The 23,046-nt window shown below is 42.6% G+C and overlaps 1 protein-coding gene across 9 annotated transcripts in view; it reads right to left on the bottom strand.

Annotated features, from left to right (window-relative positions):
- Window positions 1-23,046, bottom strand: part of NEDD4L (NEDD4 like E3 ubiquitin protein ligase) — a 374,946-nt gene that overhangs the window by 103,920 nt on the left and 247,980 nt on the right. For 8 of the 9 annotated variants that reach the window (XM_084629494.1, XM_084629492.1, XM_084629493.1 and 5 more), the window contains one exon: window positions 18,107-18,157. Coding sequence is in view for 5 of the 9 variants with exons in the window: in XM_084629492.1 (XP_084485618.1) it covers window positions 18,107-18,157 (51 nt within the window). In the remaining 4 variants the exon portion in view is untranslated. Of the gene's footprint in view, window positions 1-18,106; window positions 18,159-23,046 lie in introns of all 9 variants that reach the window. The other variant, XM_084629496.1, reaches the window with a different exon arrangement.

Below are 23,046 nucleotides of genomic sequence, written 5' to 3'. Positions count from 1 at the left end.
CTCCATGACCCAGCACAATATCTCCAGCATTTTTGAGGAGTAATTGCTCCAGAAGAAGTTACTAAGATTGGTAGGTTGGCCATGCAGGAAACCTAAGGCAAAAAGAGTCCAGCCATAGCAGACCTCAAAGATAAAGAGGTGTCTGTGGCAACGCTTAGCAAGTTGGAAACCTCCTGTGAGAGAATCCCCACTTGCATTTATCTACTAGAACCAAGTTTCCTTGAGAAGGAAGACTTCCATCCCACACCAGTGAGTGGCTGAATGCATTGTGTGTGTGGGACTGGGGAAGGCTGTTTAGTCTGTCTTCCTGTCTTGCCACTGGCATTATGTTACCTTGTAAGGGACCTCTTTTCGCTCCCAATCACAACAGGGTACGAGTGCCATACCATCTATTAAGTATCAGGGAGTAGCTGTGTTAGTCTGTATCCACAAAAACAACAAGGAGTGTGGCACCTTAAAGACTAACAGATCTATTTGAGCATAAGCTTTCGTGGGTAAAACCCACTTCTTCAGATGCATCCATCTATTATAAGTGCTGAAGCAAATCTCGCTGTCTTTCAATGGCTAATCCAGCTCTTCCACTGTTCTCACTGATAGTCTCTTAAACATTTGAACAACACCTGCTCAGCCTGTTTTCTTAAAGGGCCAGCTCTAAATGAGGCCCTTTAAAGTATCAGAGGTGAAATCCAGACCCCACTGAAGTGAACAGGAGTTTTTCCATTGGCTTTAGTGGGGCCAGAATTACACCTGGGATTCGTTTACCAGTTTCTAAATTTTGAAAAGCTTCCAGTCTCCAAGTTTCCATATGTACAGGGGGCAGCTTACATAGAAGGAATGAGGGGCACAATAACCACATCAACAGGTTGAATATGCTTCGAGAATTAAAGGGAGCCAAACTTCATCGTTGATTACATGGTTAAATGGGGACTGTATATAATTTAGGTCTGAATTTAGACTGCTGCATGGAGACTGTGTGCAGCCCCATGATGGCTGGAAGGAAACAAATAGATAACTGGAATCTTATAGAATTAAGTTACAATACAAGCCTTTCAGCTACAATAGGTGACTGTCGACAATGAAATCAATGGTACACAACACCTGATTTTGTTAGAGCAATTCAACAGCTCAAGTAGTTTTTCCATAAGGATTTATGAGTCATACTGGGAAGACTTTCATCTGTCTGTTTCATGACAATCAATGACAAGGACACAATACTGTGTCAATACAGCACTATGATTATCTGTGGCTTTGGGAATATGACTCTGTGAAACTGAAGCTTACACAGAAGCTATAGTTAATGGTCACCAGTTAGCCAGTGTACAGTTAATCAAAGAGTCCAAATAATAAACACAAGGACAGAAAAGTTACATTGTTCTCAGTGTTTGAGACTTGGACATATTCAGTTCTGGACAAGTGCCATAAAAGCTACACTCAGGTAAAAGTACAGTTATACAGGCTGATGTTTCATAAAGCATACCTGGAAATTAATGCCATATGCCACAGGAAGGGGGTTACAGGGACAGGGGTTCTCAAACCTTTACAACCTGCAACCTCAAAAAAAAAAAGTGCACCCTCTCCTCACCCCATCCTCATACGGGTTCCTTAATCACACTTCTTTGCACCACTATCCCAAATATTTGAGCTAAGTTTTAAAAAATCTGGAATGCATTCATTCATTGAACTATAATGTGACAAAAATTAGGCAACTACATTCTAACTACAGAAATGTAGTAATTACACATTACCATATATTAAAAGTTATGGGTTATTTATAAAGAATGTTCTAGATTGCACAGCTAGCACAGACTTTGTATTATTATTCACAATTTCTAAAATAGAATCACTGCATCATAGAAATGTAGGACTGGAAGGGACCTCAACAGGTCATCTAGTCCACTCCCCTGCACTGAGTCAGGGCTAAGTACAGTAACTCCTCACTTAAAGTTGTCCCGGTTAACCTTGTTTCGTTGTTACGTTGCTGATCAATTAGGGAACATGCTCATTTAAAGTTGTGCAGTGATCCCTTATAACGTTGTTTGGCAGCCGCCTGCTTTGTCCACTGCTTACAGGAAGAGCAGCTCGTTGCAGTTAGCTGGTGGGGGCTTGGAACCAGGGTGCACTGGCAGCCCCCATATCCGCTCCCCTAAGTTCCCTGTGCAGCAGCCGCCCAGCAGGCTATCAGTTGCCAGAAGTTCAGCTGTCCCTCCCCCCTCTGCCTTGGAGCCGCTCCTGGGAGCCTCCCGCTTGCAGTGCAGGGAAGGGGGGAAGAGGGAAGCTAATGTCAGGGTGTTCCCCCCCCCAACTCCTGCCCCCTTCTTACCCCTTCTCCATATAGAGCAGGGTGGGGACAGGACAGGGCTCAGGACGGAGAGAGCTTGCTGAGCTTTCTGGCAGCAGCTTCCTGATCACAACTTCCTGATATTTTTAAAGGCAATGTACTTAGAATGGTGTCAGCATACTTAAAGGGGCAATGCACATCTCTCTCTTTCCCACACAAAGGGTGTGTGTCTCTGTCTGCCATGCTGTCTTCCTTCGTGCTGCCTTGTAGAGTGTGAGGCTACATTAACAACAATGTGTTAACCCTTGCGGGCTCAGCCGAGTGCTAGTTCATCACTTAGCAGTAAGGCATTCCCTGGGAAATATCCCACCCGCTTTCATGCTCTGACTTCACCACCTCAACCCAAGCTTCACAATCATCATTGCTGTGTACAGTATTCAATTGTTTGTTTAAAATTTATACTGCGTGCGTGTATACAGTCTTTTGTCTGGTGAAAAAAATTTCCCTGGAACCTAACCCCCCCTATTTACATTAATTCTTATGGGGAAACTGGATTCGCTTAACATCATTTCGCTTAAAGTCACATTTTTCAGGAACATAACTACAATGTTAAGCGAGGAGTTACTGTATTATCTAGACCATCCCTGACGGGTGTTTGTCTAACCTACTCTTAAACCTACCCTAAACCTAACCTACCCCAATGATGGAGATTCCACAATCTCTCTAGGTAATTTGTTCCACTGCTTAACTACCGTTACAGTTAGGAAGTTTCTCCTAATGTCTAATTTAAATCTCATTTGCTCCAATTTAAGCCCATTCTTCTTGTCCTACCCTCAGGGGTTAAGGAGAATAATTTATCACCCTCCTCTTTATAAGAAACTTTTCCATACTTCGGGACAGTTATGCCCCCACTCAGTCTTCTCTTCTCCAGACTATGCAAACACAGTTTTTTCAATCTTTCCTCATAGTTCATCATTTAATCATTTTTGCTTGAGAGGACTTTCTCCAACTTGTCCACATATTTCCCAAAGTATGATACCCAGAACTGGACCCAATATTCCATCTGAGGCCTTGTCAGTGCTGAGTAGAGTGGAAGAATAACTTCTTGTGTCTTGCTTACAGCACTCCGGCTGCTACATTCCAGAATTACGTGCACTTTTTTTTGCAACGGTATTACATTGTTGACTCATAAAACAGTAATATTGCATTCTAAATGATACTGAATATCATTACTAAACTTGCATTATTACTTCAGTTTTATTTGGATAGGAATTCCCTTCAATAATTCAAAACAGTAAAAGAATTTATTTTAGTACATTTGCTACAGTCAGAGGTCAATCATTTAAAAAAATATTTTTAAAGTAAGATTTTCATTAACTTGATTGCCTTATTTATTCCTTTCTGCAGCTAACATCTGTAGAAAACTCACTGTTAGCTTTTGGGGAGTTCTTCTGTAACAGGAAATAGTCACAAAAGGACCTTTCTGTGTAAGTCATCCCAAAAGAACCCCACCTAGATGAATGGGGGCTTCTTAATAACCCTCCAGCTGCTGTTCAGCAGCTTCTCATGCCGTGCTGTTCCCCAGGGTGTTCTAGGTCCAATTTGAAGACTCAAATCTGTCCATCCCCACCAATAGCAAAAAACCACACACAGCACTAAGTATTTTTACAAAGGAAACTTCCTACCCTTCACTGAAATAATCTAATTTATTAGCTCAACCCAGTCTATCTGCCTTGCTTCCTAGTTCTCCACAGAAATAACTGCCAGATCACTTAACCTTTCCTGTCCAATGGACGTTCTTAGATAGGACTTGATTAATGTTAGTTTGCTTCCATTAGCAGCCATGGTTTACAGGAAGGCAGCAAAATATACGCCGTTCTGTTTCCATGTTAGGGAAACTCACATCTAAAGATCTTTCATGTATGTAGCTAAGGAGATCAATGGGTACCTTTGTTTCCAAGTCATCCTTAAAGATTCATTTACAAAAACTGGCAAAGTGCTCAATTTTGTTTTCAAAACTCTCATACTTTAAATCCTCTGGGTAGATGCTTGCTAAGTTTCAAGCGTGCCTCTTTAAGTTTTTGCTGCTGAGACTTAGTTTCCCGCTCGTAAAAAAAGCGAACCTTTCTCTGACTTCATCATACGTACGCATACTATTCTCCAAATTGTGTTAATATTGTGTCTAAGATGGGTTTTGAAAAGTTTTTCAGGACCTCATGAACTTTTGTTCTTTGCAAGTTCACCTGGCATTATTTTTCTCCTTTGAGGTCATTTCTCTTTGAGCTGCACGGATATTCCTAACATTTCAGTCTGTGAAGCTGGAGCTTTCTTACATGAAATGAACCTAGAAGCTCATAATTCTGGCAAAGCATCTTGAAGGCCATCAAGTAAACTGCAAGCCATTTGAATGTCAAGATCCAGACTCTAATTTTTTGCTCATAATGTTAATTTTTGACAAGATAGTAGATCGTATTTCTGCCAAAACAACAATTGAAAGCTCTGGTTTGCAAGCTATCAGCTTCCAACTTAAATTCTAGTGTAAGATTGCGTGAAGACATGGTCGTGTCTAAAAAGCATAAAAAACACCCTCAACCTGATTTCTTAGGGGTTGGATTCCCTCTGCCTTTGCTGACCATCTTGTCATGTTTTGGCATTTTTCATGCTAATATGCTTTTTCAACATATCCCAATGACTAGTAGAAGCAGAAGCCAAGGTATGCAATCATTGAACAATTCCAATTTGAGGAACAATCATTAAGCAGCTTCCCCCACAGTTTCAGTGAATGGGCAGCACATGGGACAAAAGATGTGCTGATTTACCTGCTGAATTTGATTTTGAACACTGTTGTATGCTGCAGCCACGTTAGCTCTGTGTCACACCTGTGGCCCTTGCAATCAGCCATAACTAAACAGTTCCCCCCCTGCAGCTTCTTTAATATCCACACCAGAACAGGGAAGAGTATCTACAAAGCTCTCAACACCTTCACTCCATTTTTCAGAACCAGAGCATACCTTAACACCTGATATATTTGTTCCATTCAGCAAAGGTCTGGAGTGCAAACAAACATAATAGAGAAGTATTTAGCTATCCTACACTCATCAAAAATAAATAGTCTGCCATACCTTTCTTGTGATCCTATCTATAAATTCATTTTGAATTTGGTGTGCTAAGTACCTCACTTTTGCAGTACTGGTTTTAATAGCTTCCACATTATCTTGCAACACACTATCATACCTTGCAAGCATTTCAAGTAAACCCCAAAAGTTAGCACTACAAGGACTGTTTAATTTCTCATCTCAATCCTAAGTACAGCAAAAGATGATGTAAAATATGGCACCACGTGTTCTTCTGCACTTGTTAGCAGGTTTGTATACCCTTCTCAACTGTGCGAACCATTTCCCCAATCGTTCTGAAAATTTCATCCAGTGGGTGATTGCCTCCATGTATTCCTTTGAACATTAGTGTATAAATTTGCCAACACAAAAGTGGAAAAAGTTTGTGAAAGCAGTTTTATGAAAGGAAAATGATGAACTTGGCTGGAAAAGCAAAGCAGCAAAACAGAATGAGGTGGCAAGTCTAACTGTACATGAACCAAGATCACGGGTGGAATTCCCCATTAGGTGTTTGATAAAGAACCACAATTTTAATACTTGCCTTCTTTTCATTCACTTGCCAAAAAGTCTTGTTCTAAATTAACAATGGGACAGTTTTCTACGAAAAACAGGCTAACAGACTCCATCACTTGGAACCAAATAGCTGGATCTGTCTTGTCAAAGTCAAAATTCTGCCCCATGCTTTCAATAATAAAACCACTTTCATTGTCCACATCCATAAGTGGCACGAACAACTAGCGGGCAACTTTCTGTGTCTAGAATCAGATACTCTGGCACTCAACAAACCTGACAAACCCAAATCAGCATCCTCACTAGCTAACGAAGGCTCAGAAGTGAAAGCAACAGAATCATCTGCAGATTTTTCATCTGGAAATGGTTGAACTTTGCACATTTCATGCAATGTTGTAGATTCAAACTTTTCTGATCTTTTTCACGGGCCTGCTGCAGCTTGTGAGCACCACTCTTGTGTTTGCAGATATTCATGTTGGAAATCACAGTTGACCATGAGAACTCACCCATTAAGCTCTTCACAAATTAATTGCTAGTTTGGACTGATTACGGTAGCTGGTGAAAGATCTAGTGAATATCTGTGAAACTCGGAGCTATAACCTGTGCTTGAAGTGGGGTTGGGGTAGAAGACCCCCCAACATTTTCTGAACCTCAAGAAGGGTCACTGAGGCCTGCACAGAGCTACTGCCTCATACAGCTACTCTGACTCCACACCACCCTGCCATGGACAGGTACTGCCCACTCATTGGCCCACCCGTCAGTAAACAGGGAGTGGGCAATACCTGCATCCATGGGGAAGCGGAGCAGAGGTAGCAGCTCTGGGTGGGGATGATGCAGCCTAGAAATTGTGGAGGGCCAGGAGATGCCAGAGGGGGCATGGATCATCCCACACTGGCCACTCAGCATCTTATAGGGACAGGCTCTGAGCTGAGCCCAGAAGAGAGAGAATGGAGTGAGGCAGGGAGGAGCAGGAATGGGAGGGCAGAAACAGAAGCTGCAGCACAGACCCAAGGACTGAGACCCCTTCCGCCTGCCACTGTACCCCCATCCCCAGAGAGACTCCACACCCCATCAAATCCCACTGCACCCCCAGCCAAAGCAATGCCAACCCCTTTGAATCTGACTGCACCACCAGGCCTGTGTCCCCAGAGAACCCACCCAAAATCTCAAAGCTCCCAATCCCAGTGAATTTCACTGCATCCCCAGCTCCCTATCCACAGATAGATCTTCCCATATCTGAGAGAATCTCAATCCTACTGAATTTCACAGTGTGCTCAATTCCCACTGCCCCAACACCAGTAAATCTCACTGCAACCCCATCTCCAGAAAGACCCTCCCTTATTTTGGTGTAGATATCAGTGACATCTGCAAAGCATCCCCTGAATACACCATTTTGGGTATGAAATGGAGAAGCCTGGGGCCACACAATGGAAGAAAAGAGTGAAGTTAAAAAAAAAGGTGTGGGGGGGAAGATCCCTTTATAGGCCCAGTTGCACTGGAACCATTTTAACACCCCTTAACACAGCCCTGTTCTCATACCGCAGGCTATGAAAGGCATCTTTTAAAAAGTGGAAGTCAAATCCTAGTGAGGTAACTAGAAAGGAGCATAAACACTGGCAAATTAAATGTAAAAATGTAGTAAGAAAAGCCAAAAAGAGTCTGAAGAACAGCTAGCCAAAAACTCAGACGGTAATAACAAAATGTTTTTTAAGTACATCAGAAGCAGGAAGCCTGCTAAACAACCAGTAGGGCCCCTGGACGATCGAGATACAAAAAGAGCACTTAAAGATGATAAAGTCATCGCAGAGAAACTAAATGAATTCTTTGCTTCAGTCTTCATGGCTGAGGATGTTAGGGAGATTCCCAAACCTGAGCTGTCTTTTGTAGGTGACAAATCTGAGGAATTGTCACAGATTGAAGTGTCACTAGAGGAGGTTTTGGAATTAATTGAGAAACTTAACAGTAACAAGTCACTGGGACCAGACGGCATTCACCCAAGAAAGAACTCAAATGTGAAATTGCGGAACTATTAACTATGGTTTGTAACCTGTCCTTTAAACAGCTACTGTACTCAATGACTGTAAAATAGCTAAAGTAATGCCAATATTTAAGAAGGGCTCTAGAGGTGATCCTGGCAATTACAGACCGGTATGTCTAACGTCAGTACCAGGCATATTAGTTGAAACAATAGTAAAGAATAAAATTGTCAGACAAATAGAAGAGCATAAATTGTTGTGCAAAAGTCAACATGGTTTCTGTAAAGGGAGATCATGTCTTACTAATCTGTTAGGGTTCTCTGAGGGGGTCAACAAACATGTGGACAAGGGGGATCCAGTGGACATAGTGTACTTAGATTTCCAGAAAGCCTTTCACAAGGTCCCTCACCGAAGGCTCTTACGTAAATTAAGTTGTCATGGGATAAGAGGGAAGATCCTTTTATGGATTGAGAACTGGTTAAAAGACAGGAAACAAAGGATAGGAATAAATGGTAAATTTTCAGAATGGAGAGGGGTAACTAGTGGTGTTCCCCAAGGGTCAGTCCTAAGACCAATCCTATTCAACTTATTCATAAATGATCTGGAGAAAGGGGTAAACAGTGAGGTGGAAAAGTTTGCAGATGATACTAAACTGCTCAAGATAGTTAAGATCAAAGTAGACTGTGAAGAACTTCTAGTTACCTCACTAGGACTTGACTTCCACTTTTTAAAAGATGCCTTTCATAGCCTGTTTACAGATGTGGTCCCCTCATCTCAAAAAAGATATACTGGCATTAGAAAACGTTCAGAAAAGGGCAACTAAAATGATAAGGGGTTTGGAACGGGTCCCATATGAGGAGAAGAGGCTAGGACTTTTCAGCTTGGAAAAGAGGAGACTAAGGGGGGATATGATAGAGGTATATAAAATCATGAGTGGTGTGGAGAAAGTGAATAAGGAAAGGTTTTAGAGTAGCAGCTGTGTTAGTTTATATCCACAAAATGAAAAGAAGGTCTTGTGGCACCTTAGAGACTAATAAATGTATTAATACTGTACGCATTATTCAAGATGTGGGCGTACCATGGATTTATATAAGGGCAATAAGATATTCTCCGTCTTATTCTCTATCCCTTTTTTAATGATTTCTAACATCCCGTTTGCTTTTTTGACTGCCACTGCACACTGTGTGGATGTCTTCAGAGAACTATCCATGATGACACCAAGATCTTTCTCCTGATTAGTTGTAGCTAAATTAGCCCCCATCATATTGTATGTATAGTTGGGGTTATTTTTTCCAAAATGCATTACTTTACATTTATCACATTAAATTTCATTTGCCATTTTGTTGCCCAATCACTTTGTTTTGTGAGATCTTTTTGAAGTTCTTCACAGTCTGCTTTGGTCTTAACTATCTTGAGCAGTTTAGATCATCTGCAAACTTTGCCACCTCACTGTTTACCCCTTTCTTTATTAATAAATTTGTTAGTGTCATAAATATAAAGGGAAGGGTAAACCCCTTTGAAATCCCTCCTGGCCAGGGGAAAGCTCCTCTCACCTGTAAAGGGTTAAGAAGCTAAAGGTAACCTCGCTGGTACCTGACCAAAATGACCAATGAGGAGACAAGATACTTTCAAAAGCTGGGAGGAGGGAGAGAAACAAAGGGTCTGTGTCTGTCTGTAGTCTTCTTTGTTGGGGATAGACCAGGAATGGAGTCTTAGAACTTTTAGTAAGTAATCTAGCTAGATATGTGTTAGATTATGATTTCTTTAAATGGCTGAGAAAAGAATTGTGCTGAATAGAATAACTATTTCTGTCTGTGTATCTTTTTTGTAACTTAAGGTTTTGCCTAGAGGGTTTCTCTATGTTTTTTAATCTAATTACCCTGTAAGATATCTACCATCCTGATTTTACAGGGGGGATTTCTTCATTTCTACTTACTTCTATTTTTATTAAAAGTCTTCTTGTAAGAAACTGAATGCTTTTTCATTGTTCTCAGATCCAAGGGTTTGGGTCTGTGGTCACCTATGCAAATTGGTGAGGCTTTTTATCCAACATTTCCCAGGAAAGGGGGGGTGCAAGTGCTGGGAGGATTATTCATTGTTCTTAAGATCCAAGGGTCTGGGTCTGTAGTCACCTAGGCAAATTGGTGAGGCTTTTTACCAAACCTTGTCCAGGAAGTGGGGTGCAAGGTTTTGGGAAGTATTTTGGGGGGAAGGACGCGTCCAAACAGCTCTTCCCCAGTAACCAGTATTAGTTTGGTGGTGGTAGCGGCCAGTCCAAGGACAACGGGGGTAATATTTTGTACCTTGGGGAAGTTTTGACCTAAGCTGGTAAAGATAAGCTTAGGAGGTTTTTCATGCAGGTCCCCACATCTGTACCCTAGAGTTCAGAGTGGGGGAGGAACCTTGACATGGTGGCATAGTGGTGGGATTAACCTGAAATCATTTTGAGATCCAGTTGAGATTTTTTGAACTAGAAATACAGATTTTAAAAAGGAATTTTTTTTTTTCCTTTGGAAAGGAAGTCCAGAAAGCAGCTGAAACTGAAAGCAGCTTGTTTTTTCTCTGCTTTGTGGCCAAGCAGAGACAAAGGGGGATTATCTTTGTGAATTGCAGGTTTTCTTTGCCTGGAGGCAGGGTACTTAACTCCTGCAGGGAAATTCACAGTCTTCCAACCCAGAGTTTTTTTTTTTTTTCTTTTCTTCCTAAAAGTAAATAGGGGGTGTGTGTTCTACCCATTTTCTTTTTCTTTGGGCTGGGTAAGCAGGTTTCCAAGTAGTTGGAGGTTTTTTGCTTTAATTTGGGCCCAGAGCAGAGACAAGGGAATTGTCTTTTTCTGTAGGCTGACAATCACTATCAGAGAATAGGTATTCTATTCCAGCACAGCAAAATTTTACAGCCAAGTTTTGTTTGTTTATTTCTAAACCTCGGGTGTAAAGTTAGTTAAAAACAGAGAGGTTAGAATGACCAAATCCGCAGCTCGACTACAGCTGGAATTAGCCAAATTTCAGGCTGAGGAAAAACAAAGGGAACATGAAAGACAGATAGAACTCATGCGGCTGAAGAAGGAGGAGAAGGAAGAAGAGAGGAAGCATGTGAAGGAGGAGAAGGAAAAAGAGAGGAAGCATGTGGAGGAGGTGGAGGGGATAAAGGCCCGGCAGAATATACCAACAAACCCTAGCAATCCTTCTCCAGGTACCACTTCCCATCCCAGAAAGTTCCCCACCTACAAGGCAGGTGATGATACTGAGGCCTTCTTAGAAAACTTCGAAAGGGCCTGCCTTGGGTACAACATCTCTACTGACCAATACATGGTAGAGCTGAGGCCGCAGCTCAGTGGACCCTTAGCTGAGGTGGCAGCTGAAATGCCTAAAGAACACATGAACAAGTATGAACTGTTTAAATCCAAGGCGAGAGTCAGAATGGGGATAACACCCAAGCAGCCTCGTCGGAGGTTCAGAGCCCTAAGGTGGAAACCAGACATGTCATTTACCCGACATGCCTACCACATTGTGAAACCTTGGGATGCCTGGATATCAGGAGCAAGTGTTGAATCTCCAGAAAATTTGCCCTTCCTAATGCAAATGGAACAATTCTTAGAGGGTGTTCCTGAGGAAATAGAAAGATACATCCTAGATGGGAAACCCAAAACTGTAATCGAGGCAGGAGAGATTGGAGCCAGATGGGTGGAGGTGGCAGAGAAGAAGAAAACTGGTCGCAGTTGGAGCGGAGACCAGAAGGGACCACCCCAGACCACACCCTATTACTGGGGGCCGCCCAAAGCCCCACCTACCTCCCAAAGAACCCTCCAGACCCCTTATTGTCACGCCACCCCGTTCTCCAGCAACCCTCCTCGCCCCAGTGACCCGTCAGCTGGATGATGTTTTAAATGTAACGAGCTGGGGCATGTAAAGGCCAACTGCCCCAAGAACCCCAACAGATTACAGTTCATTGCACCGGAATCACACCAGAGGTCCACAGGCCCAGATACCTCCCAGATACCCTTGGAGCGGAGGGAAACTGTGAGTGTGGGCGGGAAGAAGGTCACCGCATGGAGGGACACCGGAGCACAAGTGTCAGCTATCCATGCTTCCTTAGTGGACCCCAATTTAATCAACCCAGAGATCCAAGTGACGATTCAACCCTTCAAGTCCAACTCTTTCAATTTGCCTACAGCCAAGTTGCCTGTCCAGTACAAGGGCTGGTCAGGAATGTGGACTTTTGCAGTCTATGATGATTATCCCATCCCCATGCTGTTGGGGGAAGACTTGGCCAATCATGTGAAGCAGGCCAAAAGGGTGGGAACGGTCACCCGCAGCCAGGCTAAACAAGCCGTGAGGCCTAGCTCTGTTCCGGAAACTTCTATCAGGACCCGGTCAGAGGTGATGGACCCGGACCCCAGGCCAATGTCTGCAACAGCAGTAGTGGATCCAGTCCCAGAGACCCAGACGGAACCAGTCCCAGAACCAGAACCAGCCGAACAACCAACACCAGACCCAGTGTCAGCACTGAATCCAGTACTTGCAACCTCAACACCAGAGGGCCCCACCGACCCTGAACTGGCAGCAGCCGATAACCCGACACAAGAGGCTCAGCCGGAGCCTGAATCCCAACATAGTGCACCAGCGGAGAGCAGTTCACAGTCAACAGAAACAGCTCCATCCCCTATATCGCTTCCAGAGGGACCAAGCCTAGGTCCACAATCCAATGAGGAACTGATGTCTCCAGCATCAAGGGAACAGTTCCAGACCGAACAGGAAGCAGATGAAAGCCTCCAGAGAGCTTGGACGGCGGCACGGAGCAACCCACCGCCTCTCAGTTCTTCTAATTGATCCAGGTTTGTTGTAGAAAGAGGACTTTTATACAAGGAAACTCTTTCTGGTGGACACCAGGAAGACTGGCATCCTCAGAGACAGTTGGTAGTTCCACTAAATACCAGGCCAAGCTCTTGAGCTTAGCCCACGATCACCCTAGTGGCCATGCTGGGGTGAACAGGACCAAAGAGCGTTTGGGGGGGGTCATTCCACTGGGAGGGAATGGGCAAGGATGTTTCTACCTATGTCCAGTCTTGTGAGGTGTGCCAAAGAGTGGGAAAACCCCAAGACCAGGTCAAAGCCCCTCTCCAGCCACTCCCCATCATTGAAGTTCCATTTCAGCGAGTAGCTGTGGATATTCTGGGTCCTTTTCCGAAAAAGACACCCAGAGGAAAGCAGTACATACTGACTTTCATGGATTTTGCCACCCGATGGCCGGAAGCAGTAGCTCTAAGCAACACCAGGGCTAAAAGTGTGTGCCAGGCACTAGCAGACATTTTTGCCAGGGTAGGTTGGCCCTCCGACATCCTCACAGATGCAGGGACTAATTTCCTGGCAGGAACTATGAAAAACCTTTGGGAAGCTCATGGGGTAAATCACTTGGTTGCCACTCCTTACCACCATCAAACAAATGGCATGGTGGAGAAGTTTAATGGAACTTTGGGGGCCATGATACGTAAATTCGTAAATGAGCACTCCAATGATTGGGACCTAGTGTTGCAGCAGTTGCTCTTTGCCTACAGAGCTGTACCACACCCCAGTTTAGGGTTTTCCCCATTTGAACTTGTATATGGCCGTGAGGTTAAGGGGCCATTGCAGTTGGTGAAGCAGCAATGGGAGGGATTTACACCTTCTCCAGGAACTAACATTCTGGACTTTGTAACCAACCTACAAAACACCCTCCGAACCTCTTTAGCCCTTGCTAGAGAAAACTTACAGGATGCTCAAAAAGAGCAAAAAGCCTGGTATGATAAACATGCCAGAGAGCGTTCCTTCAAAGTAGGGGACCAGGTCATGGTCTCAAAGGCGCTCCAGGCCCAAAGAATGGAAGCATCGTGGGAAGGGCCATTCATGGTCCAGGAGCGCCTGGGAGCTGTTAATTATCTCATAGCATTCCCCACCTCCAACCGAAAGCCTAAGGTGTACCATATTAATTCTCTAAAGCCCTTTTATTCAAGAGAATTAAAGGTTTGTCAGTTTACAGCCCAGGGAGGAGATGACGCTGAGTGGCCTGAAGGTGTCTACTACGAAGGGAAATGTGCTGGTGGTGTGGAAGAGGTGAACCTCTCCATGACCCTTGGGCGTATGCAGCGACAGCAGATCCAGGAGCTGTGCACTAGCTACGCGCCAACGTTCTCAGCCACCCCAGGACTGACTGAACGGGCATACCACTCCATTGACACAGGTAATGCTCACCCAATTAGGGTCCAACCTTACCGGGTGTCTCCTCAAGCTAAAACTGCTATAGAACGGGAGATCCAGGATATGTTACAGATGGGTGTAATCCGCCCCTCTGAAAGTGCATGGGCATCTCCAGTGGTTCTAGTTCCCAAACCAGATGGGGAAATACGTTTTTGCGTGGACTACCATAAGCTAAATGCTGTAACTCGCCCAGACAACTATCCAATGCCACGCATAGATGAACTATTAGAGAAACTGGGACGGGCCCAGTTCATCTCTACCTTGGACTTAACCAAGGGGTACTGGCAGGTACCGCTAGATGAATCTGCCAAGGCAAGGTCAGGCTTCATCATGCATCTCGGGCTGTATGAATTTAATGTACTCCCTTTCAGGCTGCGAAATGCACCCGCCACTTTCCAAAGACTTGTAGATGGTCTCCTAGCGGGATTAGGGGAATATGCAGTTGCCGACCTTGACGATGTGGCCATATTTTCGGATTCCTGGACAGACCACCTGGAACATCTACACAAAGTCCTTGAGCGCATAAGGGAGGCAGGACTAACTGTTAAGGCTAAGAAGTGTCAAATAGGCCTAAACAGAGTGACTTACCTTGGACACCAGGTGGGTCAAGGAACTATCAGCCCCCTACAGGCCAAAGTGGATGCTATCCAAAAGTGGCCTGTCCCAAAGTCAAAGGAACAGGTTCAATCCTTCTTAGGCTTGGCCGGTTATTACAGACGATTTGTACCGCACTACAGCCAAATCGCTGCCCCACTGACAGACCTAACCAAAAAGAAACAGCCAAATGCTGTTGAGTGGACCGGAAAGTGTCAGAAGGCCTTTAACAAGCTTAAAGCGACACTCATGTCTGACCCTGTACTAAGGGCCCCAGACTTTGACAAACCGTTCCTAGTAACCACAGATGCGTCCGAGCGTGGTGTGGGAGCAGTTTTAATGCAGAAAGGACCTGATCAAGAATTCCACCCTGTAGTGTTTCTCAGCAAAAAACTGTCTGAGAGGGAAAGCAACTGGTCAGTCACTGAAAAAGAATGTTACGCCATTGTCTAAGCTCTGGAAAAGCTACGCCCATATGTTTGGGGACGGCGTTTCCACCTGCAAACCGACCATGCTGCACTGAAGTGGCTTCACACCGTCAAGGAAACTAACAAAAAACTTCTTCGGTGGAGTTTAGCTCTCCAAGATTTTGATTTCGACATCCAACACATCTCAGGAGCTTCTAACAAAGTGGCTGATGCACTCTCCCGTGAAAGTTTCCCAGAATCAACTGGTTAAAATCGTCCTTGAGATGTGGAAAATATTGTTAGTCTTTATGTACTTGGTAGTATATTTAGAGATGCATGTGTCTTATTAACTCTGTTTTTCCTAGAGCTCCAGGAAGAAATCCCAGCCAGTGTTTCACCCTAGCTGAGATTTGGGGGGCGTGTCATAAATATAAAGGGAAGGGTAAACCCCTTTGAAATCCCTCCTGGCCAGGGGAAAGCTCCTCTCACCTGTAAAGGGTTAAGAAGCTAAAGGTAACCTTGCTGGCACCTGACCAAAATGACCAATGAGGAGACAAGATACTTTCAAAAGCTGGGAGGAGGGAGAGAAACAAAGGGTCTGTGTCTGTCTGTAGTCTTCTTTGTCGGGGATAGAGCAGGAATGGAGTCTTAGAACTTTTAGTAAGTAATCTAGCTAGATATGTGTTAGATTATGATTTCTTTAAATGGCTGAGAAAAGAATTGTGCTGAATAGAATAACTATTTCTGTCTGTGTATCTTTTTTGTAACTTAAGGTTTTGCCTAGAGGGGTTCTCTATGTTTTTGAATCTAATTACCCTGTAAGATATCTACCATCCTGATTTTACAGGGGGGATTTCTTCATTTCTATTTACTTCCATTTTTATTAAAAGTCTTCTTGTAAGAAACTGAATGCTTTTTCATTGTTCTCAGATCCAAGGGTTTGGGTCTGTGGTCACCTATGCAAATTGGTGAGGCTTTTTATCCAACATTTCCCAGGAAAGGGGGGGTGCAAGTGTTGGGAGGATTATTCATTGTTCTTAAGATCCAAGGGTCTGGGTCTGTGGTCACCTAGGCAAATTGGTGAGGCTTTTTACCAAACCTTGTCCAGGAAGTGGGGTGCAAGGTTTTGGGAAGTATTTTGGGGGGAAGGACGCGTCCAAACAGCTCTTCCCCAGTAACCAGTATTAGTTTGGTGGTGGTAGCGGCCAGTCCAAGGACAACGGGTGGAATATTTTGTACCTTGGGGAAGTTTTGACCTAAGCTGGTAAAGATAAGCTTAGGAGGTTTTTCATGCAGGTCCCCACATCTGTACCCTAGAGTTCAGAGTGGGGGAGGAACCTTGACAGTTAGTCTCTAAGGTGCCACAAGTCCTCCTTTTCTTTTTGTGAATAAGGAAAAGTTATTTACTTGTTCCCATAATATAAGAACTAGTGGCCACCAAATGAAATTAATGGGTAGCAGGTTTAAAACAAATAAAAGGAAGTTCTTCTTCTCTCAGCGCACAGTAAACCTGTGGAACTCCTTGCCTGAGGAGGTTGTGAAGGCTAGGACTATAACAGGGTTTAAAAGAGAACTGGATAAATTCATGGAGGTTAAGTCCATTAATGGCTGTTAGCCAGGATGGGTAAGGAATGGTGTCCCTAGCCTCTGTCTGTCAGAGGGTGGAGATGGATGGCAGGAGAGAGATCACTAGATCATTAACTGTTAGGTTCACTCCCTCTGAGGCACCTGGCATTGGCCACTGTTGGCAGACAGGATACTGGGCTGGATGGACCTTTGGTCTGACACAGTATGGCCATTCTTATGTTCTTATGGCTACTGCTCTTACTAGCACTGAAGTAGTGCTCAAAACATGCTAGGCAGTTTCCAGGCCCCACATGGTGTATGATCTAAGACAGACAACGCCCACAATTATAGGATTAAACACAAGCCTATGAGCGGTGGAGTTGGGGTAGGTCAGCAATGGAAAGCAAAGTAAAACTAGTGATTTTTAAGGAAAGGTTTGGAGGAGACTGAGTTTGCTTGGCTCACAGGAAGGAAAATTGTTCCAAACAGAGGGGGCGGCAGTGTGAAAAGAGGCCAGAGGATGATTATAAGGACATTACAGTAGTTAAGTGAGAAATTACCAGACTGTGGGCCAGCATTTCAGTCACCATTTGACACAGAATAGTCGGGGTAGATCTAAGAAATAAGCAACAGAAATGGAGGACAGCCTGCAGAGTCTCTAGATATCCTGTCTCAAGGTCCAACACTCCCAGGGAGGAAAACTTCTCCCAGCTGCTGTGACTTGTGGGGCCACTGAACTTTTCCTTAGTTTGCTGTGCCTCACACTCTCCTGATAGCTACTAATGTTGCTGCTGCAGCAATGGCAGCTGTACAGAGACGGCATTACACCTTCAATAGAGAGAAAAGTCTGTAAAGCATTTATGTAAAAGTTTCTCACACAAGGAACTGACAAGGCAGAGTACAGAATCATAGAAATGTAGCGCTGGAAGGGACATCAAAAGTTTATCTCGTCCATCCTCCCAGGCTTATACTTAGAAAGCTTTTTCCTAATATCTAACTTAAATTTCCCTGGCTGCAGATTAAGCCCACTGCTTCTTGTCCTACCTCCAGTGGACATAGAGAACAATTGATCACAACAGCCCTTAACATATTTGAAGATTTATCAGCTCCCTCCACCTCAGTCTTCTTTTCTCAAGACTAAACATGCCCGGTATATTTAACCTTTCCTTATAGATCAGGTTTTCTAAGCCTGGCTCTCCCCTGGTCTCCAATTTGTCCAGAACTTTCTTAAAACGTGGCATCCGAAACAGTACTCCACGTGAGGCCTCACCATTGCAAGTAGAATGGAATGATTACCACCCATGTCTCACACACGACACTCCTGTGAATACACCCCAGAATGATAATAGCCTTACTCACAACTGCACCACATTGTTGGCTCGTATTCAATTTGAGATCCACTACGTATGAGCATATAAACATCTCTTACCGGTAGATGATTAAGTGGCACGTCCACTTGACCCAGGAAGTCGTCTCTAGTCTGTTAATAAAACAGAAAGGAAAAAAATGTTTGTTTATTAGTTCATTTCTAAACCAACAGGAAGTGGGGAAATGGCAAACAGGAAGGTCACAATGGAGCCAGAGACAACTCTGTACTAATATTTTACTAAGCCTAGATTCTACCCCCACACATGCCAACCATCCCTACTTGGCAGACATGGTTCCTGGAATTCAGCAAAATATTTATTACATTTCTACTATGTCCCTCCAAAAGGCCACTGTTCTCCTAGACCACTGTATGTACCTGCACTACTACTAAGTTTTAACTAATGTTTCCTCTAATAACCTGCTGTCAATGCAACATATCGAAAACTCTTACAAGTACATTCTCATGTATTCCACTGGGACTTCTGGCATTGTGCATTCTGCAGACCGCTTGGGCATTTAAAAGCTAAAATTAAGTTAATACCAAGTTATGTTTACTTCAAAATTTCATAGCCTCTTCTTTTACACTAAAGAGCTACATACAAAGTGCTGCTCCTCTCCAACTAAGTCAGCCAAATCAATCAATCCGAGTAGATGTGGATGAAATTTAAATAACTGACTCCCATACTAAGAGCTTGCTTATTAATGTTCTACCAAAAGAAAATTAAAATATCACTGTATATATTTTTTAAGAACAAGTACCAGGGTGTTCTCGATGACTGTGAAGTATTTACCTTATGAGATGCAGTGATTCATCCTACCTGGAGCCTTTTGATTAAGCTTTCAATCCCCCTTCTGATGACCCACACTGCATGTTATAGCTACGTACAGTTTTTGTACCTCTAACTACATCAGTTTAGAAACAGATATAGTTAAAGCACATGGATGCAGTATCACCAGTATAAAGGTATTAATATCACCACAGCTTATTTCTCTTGCACATAAAAAGACAAAGGGCTTGTACTACTTTCACTATATTAGTTTCTAAACAGATATGGTAAAGAGGTAAAGTCTGCCCTTACTAAGATAACTAAGCTGCAATTAGTGGTTCTTGTGAAAACAGCACTGCTCTACAACAGAGACCAAAGCCCTGTGGAATCATTTTATTTATGGTGCCTGCAGCCTCAGGCTTTGAATTTACTTTTCAGTTCATCCTGATCTCTAGGCAGAGACACAGTCTCATTGCTGAATATAACACACAGAATAAAAGGGGTTCTGGATTTATATTCTGGTTGAGCCCTCTTTCAGGGCAGATTTTCCCTCTACTTGGATTGAATTATTTATTGTGGAGGTCTTGCAGGTCTAGCAAGAATCTTGCAAGTCTATGCAGCTGATGTACTGAGTGAACAATGGAACAAGGTAATGTATATTTTTATAGTCTTTGTATGGAAAGCTTGAAAGAATACTTTTTACCCCAGTGTTTGAAGTACTGAATTCTTTATTCACATACCTCTCCACTATTACAAACAAAACCAAAACAATACTTTTGAGTCTTCAAAAATATACATCTTAAAATCATTGTCAACCTTTCACTCCGCTGCCTTAATTGATAGGTTACAACTAAAATAAAATTGTAAACCCTTTGGGGGCAGGGACCACATCTTTCTAATTGTGCTGTAAAGCATTTAGTACAAAGATAGCTGAAAAAACAAGCATCTCAATGTTTTCATTGGCATAATGATGACATACAATAAATAAAAAGCTATGATTTAATAGCAACCATCTCCTTCCAGGACAGAAACTTCACTACATTGTCAGTGGAGCTGTTTGGATTCCTTTACTGCGGGACACTTGCAACTGATAGTTTAACAAGTACTAAGCACCTATATGCTTCTTATAGCACTAATAGAGAGGAAGATGTTTTCCAGTAGAAGTTGTCCCATCAACTTGCATTCATAATAATAATGTCAGTTGTAGCGCCCTGCAATATGAATGCAATTCATTTTAGTGTTATACTACTATTAAAAATGCAAAACAAGGACAACTGACCTCAAAAAAGCAACATTACAATAAGCATAAGAAAAACAATGCTGAATTTCCTACATTTTTTTTTTAATTTTAAGGTAGTTAGTGCATCCTCAAATCCTCCCATTTGCCCACTATCATGTTTTCATGTTTCTAGTATTAGAGAGCTACTGTGCATTCAGAACAGAGAAAGTAAAGAACAAAATATATCTTCACATAAAAAATACAGTGTGTCAGCAGAAAATAAAGTATTTCATGACTGACTGGATAACATGGAGAATTAGGTTACGAAATAAGCTAAACAACCGTGGTACTTTCACTTCTTTGATAGATAGTAAACTGAATTGATGACCTGGATAAGAGAGATTTTAGTGTCCTATTACCATTCCCCAGAGCCAGCTCATCCTCCAGAATACATGCATTTAGCTTTATTACTGTACTGTTTACAAAATGGCATCTCTAAATTCAGATTTTTGAAACCTGCTACTACCCTAGTAGCTGTACTTTTAAAAAAGCCCATAAAGTTATCCCTGGCTTTTTTGGCATCTTACATGTAGTAATGAACCTCCACGCTTACTGGACAGAGTTTAAATATTCCTGTTCCACATGTAATTTCTAACAAAGATGATGACAGAACAATTAAACAACAGCTAAAAATTAAAACCATAAAGCTCCCGATTTTTGTTTACATTGTGCACGTCAAGGACAACGCTTGCATAGTGAAAGTAAAGATGATTATAAAAATAAACTGGAAAAATCAAGTTAAGCTAGAATGTCAATAGTTTGTCAAGTATAAAACAAGAACTGGATAAAGCCAACTGGCCTAAACAGATGCTCTACAAGTGACTATTAGATGTGCTGATTTAAGAGAGCAAGGTTTCAAAACATGGCCGTGCTGCCACAACCAATGAAGTCATATAAACAGACTATCTGAGTGAATGTGCAATTTTAATAAGCTAGGATAACCCTAATATATATTAAAAGGCAGTGTGATTCAGTGGCAAGACAGTCTGGTTCAGTGGGTAGGACACAGGACAACTAAATCAGGAGACTTGGATTCTATTTCTAGCTCTGCTACTGACTTGAGTAACTTTGGACAAATTATTAGCATTTCTTCAGCTGTTTCCCACTGCTTTTGTAAGTCGTTTTGAGCTCCACGGATGTGAAGCACTGCTAATTATTTTTTTCCAGTGTGATGTGAACAGAATAAACCTTTCACTCATTTTAAACTATTCATTTACAGTGTTCGAGAAACTTAATCTAAATTAAATTGATCTTCAAATGCTTCAATGCACTTGTTAGAAACATTCACTTTAGAGCCCGTTCTATTTAACAGAGAAAGCTCAAATAGTTCTTTGAAGTTGCACCACTGCAATGTATGCATCACATAGCAGATCAAATCACATTAACCTAGTTGAAAGCATTTCTGTTGTGCATTCCATCAAAAGAATATCAAATATTAATGAACTGAGCCTCTTAACACTCAGGAGTAAATAAGTATTACACCTATTTTACCAAGGGAAACAGAGGCAGGTTGAATTTCCTGCAAAGAGCGGCAGGGATAGAAAAGAGATTACCCGACTCCAAGCTCTGTGCCTTAATCGCAAGACCAGCATTCCCTTTCTAGGTGCACCATACAGGTACTGTGGTCAAAACAATGAGTAAGTCCTGAGTTCTATCTCTATCACCGAGCTGCAGTGCAAGTTTAGGCGTATCATTTCCTCTTTGTCCTTCAGTTTCCCCATATCTAAATTGAAATACTACTATTTACTTCTCTCTCACACTGAGATGTTCTTTGGATGAATGTGTATGCAATACTTTGAACATACAACCCCCCATATACGCAGTATTATCCTTTGTGTTTATTAAGATTTAGCACTTTGGGTAGCTCTTAAATTGTAAACTCTTTCGGGAAGGGACTGCTTTTGTTGTGTTTGTACAGCGCATAGCAAAATGGGATCCTGCTCCACGATTAGTGCTCTTAGGTGCTACCATAATAAATCATCTCAGAAAAGGATGCTGACTGTTAGGACTTCAAGATTTCTCACATTGTCAAGCATTGTGGTTTTCAGTGGCCTCTGATCACGAACAAGTCTCGCCAATGAGGGTTTGTTTTTATTCTGACCAAGTAGTTTGCATGAAGACACTTCTGTTCAAACATCCAGACCAGCCATTCAACGTGCTGTGTTGTTAGAGTTTTCAAGGTGGTAAATTAAGAAATGCTATCCACTATAAATTATGAAGAAATGCTATCAACTGTAGTTTCCAGGGAGAGCAAAGTCCAAGTACTAAGTTCCATTCTGAATTAAGAGCCTTAGAATTTCACAGAAGGGCAAAGCTTCCTGACTGAGAAAAGAATGAAGGGGGTGAGAGGGCAGGAAGGTCGGTGGAGTTTCACCTGCTAGCGTGGGGTTAGCACTTTTATTTTTATGTTTTGGTGTGGTGAGTAATTTCAGAGAGCACCAACATGTCTTCAAACTTTGACCTGGATACTAGATCCCACGCTCCCCCTCCCCTGCTATCCTGGAGTTTCTTGTTTTATCGTTCCAGCTTTGTGGCTTACAACTATTGGCACTTCTCAGTATACAATGCTTTTGCTACTATAGATTGAAGCCCTAAACTTAGGTTCCAAAGATCCTTTTACAATGCAGCTTACTTATCTCAAAACTGCAGGCATTTTAAGTTTGACGAGCATATTTTTGAAGAGAGCTATTAGCATGTAACTTCTATTTCAACTGGGTGAATTAACACACATCCCTCAACTTAGCTTCTGTCTCACCCAAGTACTCTACCTTCTTGTGGGTATTTTGATCCAAGAAGGCTATTGTCAATTTCCTCCTCAATTATCACCTATAACATCAGCTGGAATACTAAAAACAGACCATGCACATTGAGCTGCATGGTTCTATAAAATTATGTAATTCCTATTCTCTCATCAATACACACATGCAACTCCCATTAATAAAAATGGAAGCTACA

This window comes from Lepidochelys olivacea (assembly GCF_965140295.1).
Source record: "Lepidochelys olivacea isolate rLepOli2 genome assembly, chromosome: 5".
In the NCBI taxonomy this organism is placed as follows: domain Eukaryota; kingdom Metazoa; phylum Chordata; order Testudines; family Cheloniidae; genus Lepidochelys; species Lepidochelys olivacea.
The sequence above is the reverse complement of the archived record's forward strand: the minus strand, read 5'-3'. Positions and strand labels throughout refer to the sequence as shown.